The following is a 20202-nucleotide window of genomic DNA, read 5'->3' as shown; positions in this document are numbered from 1 at the left end:
CTCAGGATGATTGATTGTTACTCTTGCTCTTCCTAGAGATTTAGAGTGGTTCTAAAGGCAGAAGGTTTTTTTTTTTTTATCTTAATGTATTCTAACTATTAAGATAACAAAAAAAAACCTTCTTTGTGCAGCTCCCCCCTCAGCCCCCTAATACTTACCTGAGCCCCATCTCGATCCAGTGATGTTGCACGAGCGACTCAGCTGTCCCGGGATTTTCCCTCCTGATTGGCTGAGACAAACAGCGGGCGCCATTGGCTCCTGCTGCTGTCAATCAAAGTCAGTGAGACAATGAGGAAAAAGGGGGGGTGGGACCGAGCCGAGACTCCGTGTCTGAATAGACACACAGAGCATCGGCTTGGCTCGGGTTCCCCCACAGCAAGCTGCTTCCTGTACGAGCACTCGGCAGGAGGGAGGGGCCAGGAGAGCAGGTAAGTATAACATGATTGTTATTTTTAAACAAAACAAAAAGATTTTAGTATAACTTTATTAATGCACTTTATTAATGCAAATACCCCAAAAATGCAAAGCAAAAAAATACTAAAATACCACTAAAATGCAAATGAATAAGTGGTGGTTTACTTAGATATGCTGCATATCCCCTGGCTTTTTCATTTTTATAGTGGTATGTATTATTTCTAATATTAATGTTTAATGTATTGTTTACTAAACATTTAATTGAAAGGTTTTTAAGAGTAGTAGGACTATTACATTGCAAAGTAAAAAAAAAAAAAAACTAAAATACCAAAAAAAAAAACAATGGTCACAGTAAAATATAACTTGTGTGACACTGAGCCAAGTGTGCAAAATAAATGGAAATAATATTTTTATTGCTATTATTGTTATTATTTCTGCAACCCCTTTTCACCCACCACCTTTAAATAAAACATTCCACAGGTTTGGTTTGTATGTATTTTGACTACATCAATCTGGCCCTGAATCCATTGAGGGTGAATCCATTTTTTGACATTTCCTTCATAATGTTTGGATTATTGCATTTTAAAATATTTGAATAAAAATCTATTGAAACAAAAAACAGGCTGTAAGTGAAGAAATAAACAAAAGGATACAGTTTTGATAATTGATCAGCTAAAATGCTCTATACTTTAAGATTATATGCCATTATTGTCTGGCAAGGGAGTATTTTGATGCATTCGCTCAGAATACAATTTAAGAAAACATGTCAACTACAATCTAGCATTCTATTAGGTTAAACAAATTACATAAAGCGCACCTAAACCCTTAATTTAGAAAATGTATTAAATCATAGCTTACCAATTTTTAGATATGACCTGATGATCTAGCCAGTAAGTCTGTAATTATTCAACTTACTCTAAAGCAGAACTAAAGATCCACAAACTATGAGCAGGCAGGCTCTTTATTGGAGAAGAGACATGCAGTGTCTCTTCTGTAATAAATACACCTAACTGTCACTTGCTATCTGCTCTAGCATGTAAACTGAGCTGCACATGCACAGCTCATCTTAGATCATGGACACAGTCCCTGGGATGACTGACTACTGCCCTTGCAGGAAGGAAGTTTAGCTCTGCTATAATCGACCAAGCTGTCCAGCAAAAGTGACAGTTAGAAGATTTAGACAAACCATTTACAATTTACAGGGGTGCCAACAATGGTCAGCTTTTATTCATTTAGTTAATCCTTTATCCCAAAAGAAAAAAAAAAAACGTTTTTTAAGTTAAAAAGTGTTAGCTGGAGTTAAGCCTAAAGTGAAATGAAGCCCTCCTGTCCTGTACAGTCATGGAAGCTGCCATTTTAGCCTTCTCGTGATCTGCAGTTGCCTTGGTGCTACATATGTGACCAATTATGACACTAGCTTTTGTAGGCTTGACAGTTCGGTTGAGAGCACAAGCAAATCTGTCAGTTATCATTCATGGCATGCTTTTAATGTAACTGTTTTAGGATTTAGTTAAATGAATGGGTTTAGTTCTTCTTTATATCTGTGAGTCACTCATGTAAAGTCCATCTAAATGTAATAATCCATCTAACAAATTTGAGAATGTTGCTGTCCAAGGGCGGCTACACTGTTCCTCCACAGATGCAGTGGAGGAGTGTGTGTAGCCATCACAAGACAGGAGATGTACTACCGACAGGATTACTAGGTGAAAAAAAAAAAAAAAAGAAAATATAGCCTAAAAAGCAAAACCAAATTCAGCTTCCACCTCTGAGGACTGGTAAACTTAAATACATTACTTTTCTGGTTTTGAGATTAGATATGCTTTAAACAACTGTTGTTCAAAAGAGTTGGAAGGGCTTTAGGGTGGAAACATATCATATCTAAAGTTTGTATTTTGTCATTACAATAAAACTCATTAATTAAGAACAACTAATTGAAGAATACAACTTTATGCATTTCAATAAAACTGCATTGTTATATTTTGCCGGATCAGCCCAACTGCTACTGCAAGCTTTAAAAAGGTGTCCCCATCCTACTTCCATGTTCACTACAGAGGTAAAGGTATCTTCTGTGTTATTCTGGTGCTGCCCCAGATTCCTGACTTCGACTTCCATTTATCCACTTGTGTGCAAACCTCAGCTTGCTAAACTACTCTCTGCCTCCTGACTTGGATTATAGCCCTGATGTGTATGACCCAGCCCACTTCTGACCATGCTCAATGTGTTTATGACTTGGTGCTACCTACTTATGGCCTTGGTCTACACAACTACTTGTTTGCCTCTCCGTGATGTTTGCTCACCTATCCCTGGATTTCACCTGCATCCACTCCTTCATACTGTCTTCTGTCCCTGCTGTCTGCATTATCCAGCATCTGTTACTCCTTCAGCTTTACCACCTCTTCAGTAGAAAATGCACATCAAGTGTTTAGTAGAGCCAAATACATAGGCAGCTGAAGTTCAAGTTATAGATACATCTTGACTTTCTCTGTAAAAGTCAAGATTGTTCCACCCTCTCCAAACCCCTATTGGTCAATAAGACCACTCATCAAAGGAAAAGATCAATAGGGAGATTAAGGTGGGTAGATTGGGCAAAATTAGATCAAATTAGGCTTTACACATACGTAACTTTGGCTGTTTATCTCTGGGTCTGTTGTACCAAAGGCTTTGCCCAATTAAAAGTATATAAAGAGTGTTGTAAGTCGTTTACACTACTGACCAATGGATTTTTTTTTCTAAATGAAGCATCAAGTTTGAATGCACTACATTTTCGAATTCCCTTACTGTTTCAAAAATATGGCTTATGTCTTTGTTGTAAATCATCCATGTCAGGTTTTTAACTACTTCTGGACCGGAAGGTTTTTCGCCCTTAATGACCAGGCCATTTTTTGCAATAGGGCACTGCGTTATTTTAACTTGCATATGCGTGGTTGTGTGATGCTGTACCCTAATGAAATTAATGTCCTTTTTTTTCCCCACAAATTCTTTTGGTCATATTTAATCATCTCTGCGATTTTTATTGTTTGCGCTATAAACAAAAAAACAGCGACAATTCTGAAAAAAGTAAATATTTTAATTTCTGCTATATATCATTCCCAAAAAAATGTAAAAATCTAATTTTTTCATAATTTTAGGCCAATTTGTATTTGTAAAAGTAGTAATGGTGGCGATCAGCAATTTTTAGCGGGACTGCGACATTGCGGCGGACAGATCGGACCCCTAACTGACAATTTTGACACTTTTGGGGGACCAGTGACATTACTACAGTAATCAGTGCTAAAAATATGCACTGTTGTTGCACTAATGACACTGGCAGGGAAGGGTTTAACACCAGGGGCGATCAAAAGGTTAAATGTGTCCCAAGGGGGTGCTTTCTAATTTTGGGGGGGGATGTATTTACTAAATGAACGCAGAGACCTGTGTTCCTAAATAAGAGGAACACGGGATTCCTGTGTTCTTCACTGACAGAACAGCGGTCTGCCGTATTTACAACGGCAGACAGCCGTCCTGTCTCCACAGGGAGCGATCACACGTACCCGGCAGAAATTACAGCCGCTGGACCCACTGATTGGCTCTGTCTGAGGCGAGTAGACGCACTCGAGCGCGACTCCCGCGAAGCGACGTACAGTTACGTTGTTTGGTCATTTAGCAGAATTGCAGAATTTGGAAAAAAAAGTAAACATAAGAGTAAGGGTTCTTTCACATGGTCTTTCCACCCAGCAGACTCCATTTTGCTCAGCGGAGATCGATCCGCCAATCCCCGCTGAGCAGGCGGATGACAGGTAAATCTCCGCTCTGTGTGCTGAGACAGACCTGTCAGATTCCCGCTCTCCTCTATGAGTGATCGGATGAAAATGGACAGCCTGTCTGTTTTCATCCGATCCTACCCAATCATCCAGACGGATGGAAAAGAGGGTTTCCATCCGTCTGGATTTCACGGACAGGATCGGATCGGATAGCGGCGGGTGTCAGCGGAGGTATCACCGCTGACATCCACTGCTCCATAGGGATGCATTGAGTATCCGATCCGGTCCGCCAGCAAAAACTGACAGGCGGACCTGATCGGAAAGCCCGTGTGAAAGGGGCCCAAGGGTTTTTCCCTTTGAAAAGTTTATGTTCACTTTGTAAGTAAATGAAGTGAACTTTACAGAAATAAAACTAATGGATTTTTGCTAGTATGTGTTTGGTTGACTGAAGTCAACACAGCTTCACCTTATGTACTAAGTTCATTTATTAAGTGAACATTCTCTGTTTCTTTCATGAATCAACATGCCTCATGTACCCATGTACCCAATCCAGTCATTCACTTTGAGAAGGCTAAATATTGCTGAGATCCAATTTTTCCATAAAGCACAAGGATATTATACAAGGTAGAAAGTATAACATAAAATATATCAAAGATATATAATACACATTTAAAGAGCAACTCCATCCAAAACATTTTTCTCCACTTTCTGTAAAATGGGGCAGTGCCCAATCTGCCCCACCTCCCTACGTAATTTAAGTGTTGTTTTAAAAAAATCAAATCAAAAGTCATAAGAAAAAACAATTACTATTATTTTGGGCTAATTTATCCAGTTTTAGTCTAGTACTCATTTCTGTATTTCTATAGTGTGAGCTAATGTTGGGTTCCCATTGAGGGATACCTTGCCGTGTTAGAGCCACCTCGCTAGAACCAGTAAGCTTGTTTCAAGTTTTCCTTCAACTGACCACACATGGAAGTTTAAACAATCCCAGGACTTCTTTGAGTATGTTCTTCTGGAGTCCAGCTCCCTATATGGCTGAGATAGGCCAAGCTCCCTTTTTTCTTTATTAAAAAAACCTCTAGGTGACAAATACAAATATTTTGTGACCTGCACACCATGGTAGAGTCTCCATAATAACCCCTAAATAGCTGAAACAATGTGCTGTGAGTGGAGAGAGATGTCTCTGACTAGCTACTAGACATTTGTAAAGTCCTGGCATGGGAGCAAGCCCATCGCTACTGAGTCTGAAAATGACAAATGCATTTAAGTGGAGTTGCTCTTTAATGTGTACCATTACTGTAAGAAAATACAAGCATTTACACTGTGCTAAAGTAACAATCTCGACTTGTTTAAAAAGTAATATTCTTACAAGTAGTTCGCAGTTATTCTTGAAGGCAAGTCTTGGAGTTTCCTTAGCATAGTGTTGCTGGGGAAAATTTTCACCATGTCCATCTTCATCTCTAGCCTGAAGGGAAATATAAGGGCCTATTTAGGGACTTGTGACAATAATACCTACATTTATAACAAACTAAAATCAAAACAGCAAACAGAAAACAAAACAGTAAATGAAAAATAAGGTATGTCATACAGCTATAAGAAGACCACTCATACTTTGGTTACACTGGACATGTCATCATCGGTTAAACATCAGAAAATAATTTATCGAGCATGCTATGGGGCTTACTGGAAAACATGGAGCAATGTGCACAAGGCTTGTGGGGACCTTAAAGCTATTCTGTAAATTTTCCAAAACAATGACAAATACATCCCGATAGGTTAGTTCTTCATGTGTCACCTTTTTAATAATTAGTCCCATGTGAAAAACAGAACAGTACATTTACATATTTTTTTAGATTCTGCTCCCAAAAGTCTAATTTTAAAGAGGCATTGCAAAAAAGGCAACTGTCAGCAAGGGGTTAACTCCATGCTAATAAGCAATTAAAATCTCATATGTAGTTGAAAGTTTAAGGTTTGTGCATATGGGTATTCTGTGTCCACCTTTAAAATTTGAAAGGATTTCAGATGAAAAAAACAAAATACAAACCACCATTTTAATGTTGCTTCCAATACCATATGAGTATACAAGAAAATGCAGTACAACAAAAAAAAAAAAAACAACAAATAAAAAAAAGTAATTAAACATATTAATAATTTATCATTATACATTAGTGGTAAAGTAAGTGGACATCTTGAGATATCTACATTTTTTTTGTGTTTAAGATGCCCATTAAAATATAAACTAAGGAAATAAGCTCAGGGCCGTAAGAAACTCTTTTTTGTCACCAAACCAGGCTAGACATGACAAGAAATGGTAAAATATACAACCAGTGGCATTTGGTAAATACATATAAACACTGGACTTTAGCACGAAAAAAATGTACTTTGCTATGTTTAAAACCTAACCATGTTAAAGCGGTGCTAAACCCAAAAGAAAACATTTATTATATTGCAGCTTTTCAATTCTTAGATGTGATGGCTGCATTATTTTTCTTTTTTTAGGCTTTCTTTCTTCTATTTTCATCTGGTGATCCAGCCAATAAGTCTGTTATTTTTCAAAAGCACAAGCTATTCAGCACAATGTATCACTTTAGAAACCATTTACCACTGGCAGGGGTGATTAGAATGATCAGCTTTTATTTATTCATGTAATACCTTCATTCCCAAAATAAACAACTGTTGCTGTAACTGAGAAAAAGATGATATGTGTGAGCTGGAGTTTGGCTTCAATTTGTTAGTGTAGTTAAATCTGCTAATACATTTAGCAGTCCCCTCCCCCCCAGACTGACAATGTTTCTGTTTGTTGTGCCTCCTATTCTTATTCCTCCAGTGTTGTGTCTCAGTAATACAGGAGGTATGTTACTGGCCAGATCACCAGGTGAAAACAGAGGGAAAAAAGCCAAAGAAAATAAAACTGATGAAGAATTATCTAACGATTGGTAAAGCTGTAACATAATATATTTTTCGTTTTGGTTTTAATACTGCTTGAATTCATCACATAGGTGTATTCATTTTAGTTAAAAGATAACTACAGGTTTAAAACATGTTTGCTATATCTGAGGATACCACTTTTGCAAATATATGTTTTTAAAGTCCAATCTGGCCTGGCCTTACACATCACGGCTCTTCACCGTGTATAACCAGTTTATTAGCAGGTGTACTTCTCTTCTCTGATTGAAGTGAATTATCATGCAGTGAATGTCTGCGATGTGTAGTAGAAGTGAGATTTGAGTGCATAATCTCACAAGATCAGGGACCCAAAGGCTCCTCAATGAAAAGTCAAATGTAAAAATTGACAAAGTAAGTGTTAGAAAATAAAATTTATGTAAATAAATGACATGCAGTAGGATCTTTAGTAATTCATCTTCAATGCTTTTGTTCACATTTATTAGCATTTACTGCTGGTGATCTTTATATATACTGGATAATACTTTTGGAAAATCCAGACAGGCAATTTATCTGGATTCTATGACAGCTTAAATCAAAATTTGACCTAAGAACCCACAACACCTCATCTTTATTAATAGCTTGTACAGAGTAGGGAATGTGTCTCACTGGGGGGATTTCCCTTCACTTCCTTCCCAGAGGGCATATCCTTTTTTCAACAGTCTGTCTCTTTTTTTAAGTTTTAGATAACTTAGAAATAGTTTAGACCCTCTACCAAGTTTGTATTACTTTCTGTGTTCCCATTGAGGATATTCATCCTCTGTTTGTACTGGTGACCATTGATAGCACAATAGAAAGCGAGGAGTAAGTTGCCCCCAGGACAAGATGTGAGGTTATATTTTCCAAAAGATACCTTAGTTTCAGGGACAGTTATCTAAGAGGAGCATGCCACTCACTTTGGGAGATTTCTTCTAACAACCAGTTATGTTGCTGGATCAGGAGTGAAGGGAAATTTCCTGGACAGGTAAGTGTCCTTATATTATATCATTATATAGGGACATTATATCCTTACTAAATATTAGTATTTGTAGCTGCTGACTTTACATTTTTTTGGGGGGGACTGAATGACCTTGTCCGGACACTGTCTGTCCATGACTCTCCCTCTTCATTGGCTGAGAAAGCAGCGAAGCGCCATTGGCTCCCGCTGCTGTCAATCAAAGTATTTTAGCCAATGAGGGAAGAGAAGGGGCAGGCCAGGCTGCAGCTCGATGTCTGAATGGACACATGGAGCTGCGGCTCAGCTCGGGTGCCACCATAGCAAACTGTTTGCTGTGGGGGAACTCAACAGGAGGGAGGGGCCAGGAGAGCCGAAGAGGGACCAGAGAAGAGGAGGATTCGGGCTGCTCTGTGCAATACCAACTGCAAAGAGCAGGTAGGTATAACATGTTTGGTATTTTAAAACAAAAAAACACGAGACTTTAGTTTCACCCCAATACATCAGAACCAGCGTCTTAAATTGTTTTTTTGTACAAATTATATTGATAATATGAAGCACAGCTAAAAACAACTTCCAATAAAGTGGAAGGCTTGGTATTCAATATTCACAATTGTTTAATGTATTAGTCCACATTATGTCACATGGTTTGAAAAAAAACACAGATAAGAGTCTTATGTCTGTCACATACCATACAGGCTTTCCCATGTTGATGTAGGGTGCTAAAGTGAATCAGTGTATGGTGCCACTGTACAGAGACTAGACAGTAGAAATCTCACCAGCACACCTGTTTTAATTTAAGAATGTTTTCCTTTAGGCCCCTTTCACACATGCTGTCCATTTGACATCAATGCATCTCTATGGAAAAATGGTTGTAAATGAATGATCATCTAAATGGTCAGTTTTTCATCTGTTTTTGCATTAGTAGTGGATGTAAAAAAAACTGATGAAAAACTGATGAGCACTGATGAAAAACTGATGAGCACTGATGAAAAAAGTTATGAGCACTGATGAAAAGCTGATGACCACTGATGAAAAACTGATGAGCACTGATAAAAAAAGTTATGAGCACTGATAAAAAACTGATGAGCACTGATGAAAAAACGGATGAAAAACTAAAGACCACTGATGAAAAAGTGATGAGCACTGATGAAAAAACGGATGAAAAACTGATGACCACTGATAAAAAAAGTGATGAGCACTGATGAAAAAAGGATGAAAAAGTGATGAGCACTGATGAAAAACTGATGAGCACTGATGAAAAAATGGATGAAAAAGTGATGACCACTGATGAAAAAGTGATGAGCATTGATGAAAAACTGATGATCACTGATGAAAAAGTTAAAAGCACTGATGAAAAACTGGTGACCACAGTTGAAAAACTGATGACCCCTGATGAAAAAACGGATGAAAAACCGATAACCACTGATGAAAAAACGGATGAAAAACCGATAACCACTGATGAAAAATGGATGACCACTGATGAGCACTGATGAAAAACGGATGAAAAACTGATGACCACTGATGAAAAACTGATAAATACTTCATCCATTTTGATGTGACGTAACTGATGAAATAAATGGTCCACATGTGTGAAAGAGGCCTTATTCATGAATAGAAAAGCATTACACGCTGACATTTGCGGACTGCACCAGATCACTTTCTTAAGAGATATAAAGAACGCTGTTAACCACTGAAAAATCACTGCATTTAATGGCTGATGTGGAAAAAGGATTAGGGTGGCTGAGATGTGCAGAAAAACATATAATGGTAGGAGGTATGAAACTGTCAACAACATTAAAGCTTCATTAAAAATTCACAACAAAAAATTCTTGATGATTATATGTGACACGGCACAACCTACTTTTATATATATTATTAATTAGGAAAGCTGCAATTTAAACTGTAGCATTAACTGGGTCAATTAAGCTTGATTTTTGACAGGGAATTTTTAACATTTTCAATCTGCTTTGCTTCCCCTTGCAGAATGATGACATAGAATATACAGGTGAGTGAAGACGTGTTAGCAACATACTCATTAAAATGTTCATTGCAGTGACATTTGCACTCTGCTCTCTTCTTATTTAAAATAACTGCTCTGCCCCTTGCTCTCTCTCTCTCTTTTTTCCATTGCTTAAAAAAAAATCACAGTTGAGCTGTCTACATCCCATATGGTTTGCATATAATTATGTATATTCCAACTGCACTGGATTAAAATTATGGCTTTTTGGAACCTGGCCAATTCATTTAGGAAAAATACCCAAGAGCCAAAGAAAAATAATGAATTGAAAGGATGCAATTTATAAGTGGGTGGGTGGTAAAATCATTTAAGAAGCAGCAGGTAGGGTGAGTGTGCTGTTCCCAGCACATGTTTACTATGCCTGGCTCAAAGTGTTGGCATCACACATTAGTCATTCAGAAATGGAGCAGGAGTATCCCCAGGAGCACAAAGACCCCTGTGACAAGCTGAAGTATGGTGTTTCATAATGATCCTTCATCTAATAATCACAAAGCCCATACTGTGACTCAAAAAATCATGTGTAAATTCAGGGTATTGCAGCAGGGTCACACACAATCATGTGTAAATTCAGGGTATTGTAGCAGGGTCACACACAATCATGTGTAAATTCAGGGTATTGCAGCAGGGTCACACACAATAATGTGTAAATTCAGGGTATTGCAGCAGGGTCACACACAATCATGTGTAAATTCAGGGTATTGCAGCAGGGTCACACACAATCATGTGTAAATTCAGGGTATTGCAGCAGGGTCACACACAATAATGTGTAAATTCAGGGTATTGCAGCAGGGTTACACACAATCATGTGTAAATTCAGGGTATTGCAGCAGGGTCACACACAATCATGTGTAAATTCAGGGTATTGCAGCAGGGTCACACACAATCATGTGTAAATTCAGGGTATTGCAGCAGGGTCACACACAATAATGTGTAAATTCAGGGTATTGCAGCAGGGTTACACACAATCATGTGTAAATTCAGGGTATTGCAGCAGGGTCACACACAATCATGTGTAAATTCAGGGTATTGCAGCAGGGTCACACACAATCATGTGTAAATTCAGGGTATTGCAGCAGGGTCACACACAATAATGTGTAAATTCAGGGTATTGCAGCAGGGTTACACACAATCATGTGTAAATTCAGGGTATTGCAGCAGGGTCACACACAATCATGTGTAAATTCAGGGTATTGCAGCAAGGTCACACACAATCATATGTAAATTCAGGGTATTGCAGCAAGGTCACACACAATCATATGTAAATTCAGGGTATTGCAGCAGGGTCACACACAATCATGTGTAAATTCAGGGTATTGCAGCAGGGTCACACACAATCATGTGTAAATTCAGGGTATTGTAACAGGGTCACACACAATCATGTGTAAATTCAGGGTATTGCAGCAGGGTTACACACAATCATGTGTAAATTCAGGGTATTGAAGAGACAAGGACTCACTGCTCAAGGTGGTGTAATTGCCTGATGACTCACACAGGTGCATGCCCCGGCTCGCCTCCGTGAAAACTTGATAAAAGAAAAGGAATTGGCAGCAGTGCTGCCAATTCCTTTTCTTTTATTAAATCCAGGGTATTGCAGCAGGGTCACACACAATCATGTGTAAATTCAGGGTATTGCAGCAGGGTCACACACAATCATGTGTAAATTCAGGGTATTGCAGCAGGGTCACACACACACAATCATGTGGGAACTGGCACTGATTTACTAAAAAGAGTAGAAAGATCACCAAGGCCAATGTACTGGATTTAAATGCCTCATCTTGTGCAGAGGAAATATAACCCATGCACGTGATTGGATGATTACTAGTAGTATCTACAAAAAACATACTAAACTAAAAATAAAAAATAAAAAACTTGTTTCTGTCTTGCTTTCAACATAATATGAATAAAATATGCATATTACAGAATAAATTTGTGTTTTTTGCTTTGGTAGATTAGCTAGATGTTATGTTTGAAAAAAATATGTATACATTTTTTTTTAACTGCAAATTCCTGCCATTATAGACTGAATTCCGAAGTGTATACACCAGGAAAATTATATATTTTTTTAAATAAGTGACATTTATTTTTAGCCAAGTCCAATGAGATTTTCAAATAACATTCAAATGGCTAAAAGATTGTACAAGTCTTCTAATATCACATTCGTTTCACCAGTTTCTGGACTGTTGGGGATTTTTTGTAGTTCTATAGCCCCAGCTAAATCAGAACTTGTTCTCTGATCTACTGAGAATTACTGAAGTGATAGCTCATCTCTAGGGTGACTGAAGGTTTAATTTGCAGGAAGAACAACTAAACTTCCTTGAGTCTATTGGCAGATGTAGGCTGGCAAAATACTTGAAATGGTGTTTGGAAGGTGTGACTGCCATGGTTGGAGACGTGTCCCATAGACAGTGTTGGGGGTAACTAGTTACAAAGTAACGGATTACAGTAACTACATTACTTTTTTTGGTAACGAAGTAACGTAACTAGTTACAATACTAATATTGGTAACTACACTACTTTACTAGGCTATAGGAGGTAACTACACTACTTTACTAGGCTATAGGAACGCGCTTTCCTGCGTTACCCAAGCCGTGCGATACAATCGTTATTTCGAAGAATAGAGAGGGATGAAGTTTATGACTTTTTGTTGCACTTTATGTTTTATTTTGTTTTTTCAGGTTTTGTTCTCATGTTTCCCAAAGCCTGTGTTTATACAATAAACTCTATGCAGAAAGAGTGTCATGTATCTTCTTCTACACGGTCAATTAAGAAAGAGGAAAGTAAAGTAATAAGTAGTGAAGTTACTTTTCAAATGCAGTAACTAGTAAAGTAATCTCGTTACAATTTACAGAAGTAACTAGTAACTAGTTACATTTTTTGAGTAACTACCCCAACACTGCCCATAGATTATGCGATCATCCCAGATATCAAGATAAAATGCTCAATCTTGTATTAATTCAATATGGATGCAGTTTATCCCATTCGCTTTTGCACATTAATGCAGCCCATTAGCTTCTGCCAGCCAACATGTAAATATCAACAATGTGTAGTTAAAGACCTATGCTCTTAGTCAAATCAATGACAAGCACTCTATGATTGGCTGATGGTTGTGATGATGATTTAACACTAAATGAACAAAAGGTAAATATCCTAAATGCACTAAAGCACCAAAGAAAAAATAAATTCACCTAAGCAGATCAGCAGCTGAAATTGAGACCCACAGCTTTATAAAAATATAGTAACTGGAAAAATCAGGGCTTTGCAACAAAATCAATTTTGTCAATAGTGGTCTGCTCCCCTCTACTGTTTGGGAACATATGTAAAGCCCCCAATGATTACAGGCCATGTGGACCTAATATTTCTCAAAAAGAAAATCCTGATAAAAGAAAATGATAAACTGCTAAATTAATTGTGCTACAGCAGAACTAAATTACAGTATTGTGCTACAGAAGAGAAAGTTCAGGTCCCCTTCCCTGCCAAGCTTTACTGTGCTGGGTAGCAGAACTTGGTAAACCTTAGGACTTGGTGGATGGAAATACATTTCCCTTGGCAGGTAAAACAGCTCTCATATACTGTATGTATTGTATCTGTGTATGAGCTGTTTGACTGGAGTTTGGCTCACAATTAGATCTAGATCACTGTTTTGGCTTAGAGCTACTGTATCATAAATGATTGCATATCATCGTAATAATTTGAGAACAGAAAAATCCTAGTAAATAAATGGTATGCATTAAATAAATTTTAGTAAAACTGAAATCCACATGCAGGCATTTTCAGAATGTGCCTAATACTATAATGAAATTCAATTTCTCTTAAAAATTATATTGTGAAAAAAAAAAAAAAATTTTCCATGTCAAAGAATGTTTTCTTTGAAAACACAGTATTATTGTCTATTCTTTAGGAGTTTCTGCTGGATGAAATGATAATTGTGGTCTGTTTTGTTCAATTGATACAGCATATGATTGACGGAGGTCAGTAAAGCCTGAAATAACAAATGTGAGTAAACAGCTTATCAGCATGTGCATATATTGGTATGTATTATTGCTAATGTCTTTGTTGAATACATAGTCATCACAGCCAGAAGAGTACCTTTACTGAAAATAGAATCTAGTCCTATTTATTTTCAGCAGAAGGAATGTTGTTCACACTTGCATTTGCCATTATTTGCTGCTTTTTGTGATTGTGTTTGTGGTTGTTTTAAATTTACATTATTTCCCCATTTTTTTCTCTTTAAAATTAATTTTACATAAATTGCAGATAACAATAAGCAATCATATGAAGTGTAATAGCTGCACAAAGCACAGCAGAAATATAAGAATAAGATTAGCCTATTCATGCAGCTGCCAGAAGTAATGGTTTGGTGGCGGTCACCTATGAAATGCAGATACTAGATCCGGCTTCATTGATGATGCCTATTCTAATTTAATTACAATGTGGAAAGTACAAGTCTGTGTCATGTAACAACTTGGGGCTCTCATGTTGAGTAGTATGAGCTACATGCTGTACTGCAATTGTAAGAACAATGAGCACATTTGTGCTGAATGCAGTGGCAGTTGTGTGTTGCATTTACCGCAAAAAGTATACACAGGTTTAAAGATGAATGACTTTGAATTACTTTTCTGCATTTTTGTGGTTAATGGGTGTGTTTGAGATGAAGCTCAAGTATCCCATACATTTTTTGGAAAAAGCTTAAAGACCGCATTCACACTGCAGCTGCACGACTTCTGCACGACTTCGGGGGCGACTTGTGAAATCCAGTGCACCGCGACTTCGGCGCGACTTGCACGGACTTCATATAATGAATGTCTATGCAAGTCGCTCCGAGGTCGCCACGAAGTAGTACAGGACCCTTTTTCTAAGTCGAAGCGACTCGTGTCGCTCCTATTAGAACGGCTCCTGTAGCACTGCATGGACCGCAAGGGACCACGACTTGTCAGGCTGACAAGTCGCCTGACAAGTAGCGGTAGTGTGAATGGAGCCAAATGGTTTTTAGGCATAAACAAAGGGAAAAATACTGAGTATTTGAAAAAAATAAAATAAAAAACAGTTTTTAGGTCCACCTAGAATGATTCAAGTACAAAAATCCTACACCCTATAAAGTTTCCATAAAAAACCCAATGTTTGAATGGAGTTTCCAACCCAACCCCAACCCACTCCAATGTCACCTGTGCCTAGGCCTCAAAAGAGGAAGAGGCCTAGGCACAGGTGGTATTGGAGTGCTCTCAGCATTAGATCCTCTCTTCCTTTATTTACATCGGGTTCCTGGTCCATGTGGAGCGATAGCTGGAAGTGGTGAAAGAGGGGATTCCAGGCTGTTATCCATACATCTAATACATCCCAAAGCGTGTATGACTCTTTTGAGTCTAGTCCTAAGGTGAGCTGCTTATCTTGCACTAGCCACTGGGAGCACTGGAGTGAAGCAGCACTTTATTTTGTGATCACAGATGAAGATTGAATACTTCATTTTATTATTGTTCACTTTTATATTGGGACTGCAATTATCACTGATTATCACTATTATTAGAGTGGATTTATGATTATTGAGTTGCTATTTGATTTAAACACATTTATTTATAACTTTTTTCACTTGGCGCAGCAATATTGTTTATTGATTTGTTATTGGTGTTTTGTGTTCAGCACTGATTGTTTGCAGCCTCGTGTGCACTATTTTATATAGCCTATACATTTTATATATGTTTTGAATTTTATGGTTTGCGCTGATTATCACTATTTATTAGATAGATAAACATTATACTGTATATGCACGAGGTCACCAGAAACATTATAATACCTTTCCTTCCATAAAGCAGTGCAGGGGGAGACTAGAGAATTAATCACAAGCATATAATTAGGTAAATCAAAAAAAGAATTAACACTATTATTATGTGCAATTTGTGAGTGTTCATAAAAGAAGAACTCGACTAAGCATTATTTGAATGATTATCTAACATACAACTAATTTTCTAAAAATGTCAACAATAAGAAGAAAACAAATCTAAGCATTTTCCCTATTGCTGTAATAATTTAATATGGCACACGAATTGTGTTTCTTGTGGCTAGTCACAACTTTCCCTCAGCATAAAACAGTGTAGTACAAAAATATAACAATATAGACATGTGCAATTCGTTTCGTTATGAAATCGTTTTTCAGATGAAATTCAGCAAATTCGTCCGATTGAAGAGCATCTGAACGAAAGATTTTTTTGACGAATCGTATGAAAACGAATTGTCAGAAAGAATGAAAATCCGAAAGAATGAAAACCCGAAAGAACGAAAATTCGAAAATACAGAAATCCAAAAGAACAATAAACGACTCAAACTACAAGTTTAACGAATCAATTACATTCGGATAATTTCATTTTCGTATCTTCGTTATTTCCGACTATTCGTTATTGCTGAATATAAAGAAATAATTGACAAATGTATTTGTATTCGTATTTCTTTTGAATATAGTCGGATTCATTTGATTTTCAGATAGGCAGTGATAGTGTGTTATTTCTGGCAATGAGCTTGTTCTTTATTTCCTTTTGTGTTTTTCTGTGTCAGACTGCATTCCATACAGAGTCCACACAGGGTGTTGTGGGCTGGTGGCACTGTTTGTTGGATTGGTTAATTAAAAATACAACCACCAATGTCCGAATGAACAAAGGGATCAAGTCCAAAGTAACGAATGCCGCATCTAAACAAATAGAACGTAACTAATACGAATGCATCCGAAGTTATGAACTATTCAAAGTAACATATGCCGCATCTAAACTAATGGTACGGAGCAAATATGAATGCAACCGAAGTGGCACTGTTTGTTGGGTTTGTTGATTACGAATACAACCACCAATATCCTAATGAACGAAGGGCCCGAGTCCGAAGTAACAAATGCTGTATCTAAACAAATAGAACGTAACAAATAAAAATGCATCCAAAGTTATGAACTATTCAAAGTAACAAATGCCGCATCTAAACTAATTGAACGGAGCGAATATGAATGCAACCGAAGTTACAAATTATTCGAAGTAACGAATGCCGCATCTAAACGAATGGAACGGAAAGAATAGGTAATGAATACGAATGCAACCGAAGTTACGAATTATCCAAAATAACAAATACTGCATCTAAAAAATTGTAACAGAATGAATACGAATGCAAGGGAATCAACTCGGTAAAGGAGGAGAGCATATTTAAAAGAAGAAAAACTACCACAAGAGGACACAGTTTTAAATTAGAGGGGCAAAGGTTTAAAAGTAATATGCGGAAGTATTACTTTACTGAGAGAGTAGTGGATGCATGGAATAACCTTCCTGCAGAAGTGGTAGCTGCAAATACAGTGAAGGAGTTTAAGCATGCATGGGATAGGCATAAGGCTATCCTTCATATAAGATAGGGCCAGGGACTATTCATAGGATTCAGATATATTGGGCAGACTAGATGGGCCAAATGGTTCTTATCTGCCGACACATTCTATGTTTCTATGCATCTGAAGTTACGAATAATTTGAAGTAATGACTGCTGATCATAACGAATGATCAAAAAAAAAAAAAAGGAAAACGAAAAGGAAACAAAACACATTTTTTGGTAGTGCACATGTCTAACAATATGCGCAGATAGAATAGACAGCCACAGAGGGGTAGCAGTATCTAATATTCTTCACAAGCAAATAATGATTGCTTGCTCATACAACTATGCTATAATGAGCAAATGGCTCTTATATGTGATTCAGCTGGGCTGATTTGCTAAAGGAGTTGAGAATCTTCATTGCCTCATGTGACAGGGTAATAATGCTGCTGCACTGCTACTGAATTCAAAGCAGCGATGTCACCCCTATGTAGGTGGTGCCTGCTTGCAATTCAATGGGATGAGAAGTTAAGTGCAGTTGCATGCTATCAGCATTGTCAAAGCTGATTCACAATCCTGTAGTGTGTGGAATGTAGGCATAGAAGACACAAATGAAAGAGGATCTGGCTCAGTCAGGAAGGGTCACTTTTTTTTATTGTTTTTATTTTGTAACTAGATTTAGGGCCTGTTTGGACTGTCACACAGGAGCCTTTAGTTGTATTTCAAGCAATAACATACTGCAACCCACACGACTTAACAATACTGTGATTTGCTCAAAACCCAGAGCAAACAATAGACTGTCAATCTACTCTCAGAGTATTATAATCTCCTTAACACATAGGTATGTCATGTATTATTCTTTTGTTACTGCAGTGCCTTTCCACATGAGAATAATTGCTTTTGATTATTAGTCGGTTGTGACAGCACACTGTCTGGTCAGCATGTAAAGCATTATAAGGACAGTCCCCAATGAAAGGCTAATTTCTAATTAAAGTAAATGTGAATGTGTTGCTATAGCAACTTTCACAGTGAGCATGAACTGAATGTGAACTATGTTATGAACTTTCTATGAATAAAATGGATGCAACAAATGTATTGTTTATTCAGCACCGGTGGGATTACTTATTGAAAGCACATATTCAAATTTTGCTACAGAGTACCTATGCAGAATTGAATGCACCTAAATTACATATGAGATAGTATATAGTTGGAAAAGGTACGTGGAACATTTCTTTGTAAAAATATTATCAGGCAGAATATAACTGAATTTTATCAAACTTGACCCAATAAGGTTGAAATTTGAGAAAATAAACTAAAAAAAGTTACAATGGAGAGTATTCTTTTATTTATCAGATGGGTAATGTTGCAAAATATTCATAACTAATATAGCATAGCAACTGTCGTCTATTTCAGATCCTTCTCTATGTTTAAGGCTGTAGCATCTTTGGTGTATTTAAATGAAATCATTTAGAGAAGTTTTTCCCAACCTTAATAGCCTATAGCACATGTGTCAAACACAAGGCCGGAGCCAAATCTGGCCCACCAGGCCATTTCATTTGTGGCCCTTGCCCCTCTCCTGCAACTGCGGCAACCCCCCCCCCCCCCATCTCCACCCCTACTTTGTCTCAGCAGTCGGCAGCAGAAAGGAGGACAGAACTCCTCTTTCAGATCCTGCACCTCTCTGTGCAGCCGCTGCACCCCCTTATCTAGGCCTCCCCTGGTCTCAGCATTCAGCAGACTCTGGCAGCTGACTCCAGCCCTCCCCTAGTCCTCCTCCAGACCCTGCACTTTCTGCTTCCCAGCTCCACCCCAGCTTCTTCCCGTCAGCAGCACAAGATAGGGGAGTGCACTGTAATGTATAGGATGGTGGGGGGCTCAACTTCTAAAAATGGGGGGACTCTTGGCATATGATGTAAGGGGAGCTGGGGTCATGTGGACATCTAGTCCGGCCATTTGAGGGCAACAATAATGCTGATGCGGCCCGAGATTAAATTGATTTTGACATCCCTGCCCTATAAGAACCCTTAAAGTGTTACTAAACCCACAACAGTAAAATCAGTCTGTATATGCAGTAAAGCATGCTTGTTCTACTTACTGTGGAACCTAAGGGATTAATCCTCTGCATTGTATAAAAAAGGATGTTTGATTCTGTATGCAAAGATCTTCCTCTTCTTCCACTGACTCCAGAACAGGTCCAATTAAGACAAAGCTACTGGAGTAAGGCTGCACATGCTCAGTTTGGTGTGTTTTGCTAGAGAGTTTATTTTTGTTCTTGAGAGAGTGCATGTGATCAGCACAGGGCCAATCAGCACCATCCAGACAGAGGGCCAGGGGTCCTGCATCCTCATAGGACAGCTCAGTGCAGTATAAAAACTCCTACAAGCTTTAAGCAGGAACTGAAAGGAGCACAAGGATGCTATATTTTGCTGATGAGATTATTTAGCAGTTTATATTTACTAAAAGAATTGCATTTACATGTTCTGTGTACTGTGGGAGACCATATATAGTGAATGCAGACTCATGGGTTTAGTAACACTTTAATAATAATACTTCAAGTTTTGAGGAACAGATGCCTGTATGGGAGCAAAGAGCCGGACTGCTGCAAGGCAGTGCCGGTCACCACACTGAGTTTTTGGGAGGCTTTGCTTTTAATTTCTATTTAGTATTGAGTGAGGGGCAGACCCATTCATATAGTTGTGTGAGTATAGTGGCAAAGAACCATTATGAGATCACTGACCCCCTGGAAGTGAGGGTTTGGAGCCACCTTCTAATGTTCTATGATTGGATGTTTGTCCTGAGCCTTTATGACCTGTCTAGAGATAGAA

General features: G+C 38.0%; 1 protein-coding gene across 1 annotated transcript in view; it reads right to left on the bottom strand.

Annotated features, from left to right (window-relative positions):
* Nucleotides 1-20202, bottom strand: part of SOBP (sine oculis binding protein homolog) — a 285798-nt gene that overhangs the window by 64358 nt on the left and 201238 nt on the right. Inside the window, exon 5 of the mRNA XM_082249219.1 lies at nt 5524-5619. Within this exon, the coding sequence (XP_082105345.1) occupies nt 5524-5619 (96 nt within the window). The remainder of the gene's footprint in view (nt 1-5523; nt 5620-20202) is intronic.

This window comes from Pelophylax lessonae, assembly GCF_965119305.1.
Source record: "Pelophylax lessonae genome assembly, chromosome: 3".
NCBI lineage: Eukaryota > Metazoa > Chordata > Amphibia > Anura > Ranidae > Pelophylax > Pelophylax lessonae.
This window is presented reverse-complemented; position numbering and strand designations above follow the sequence as displayed.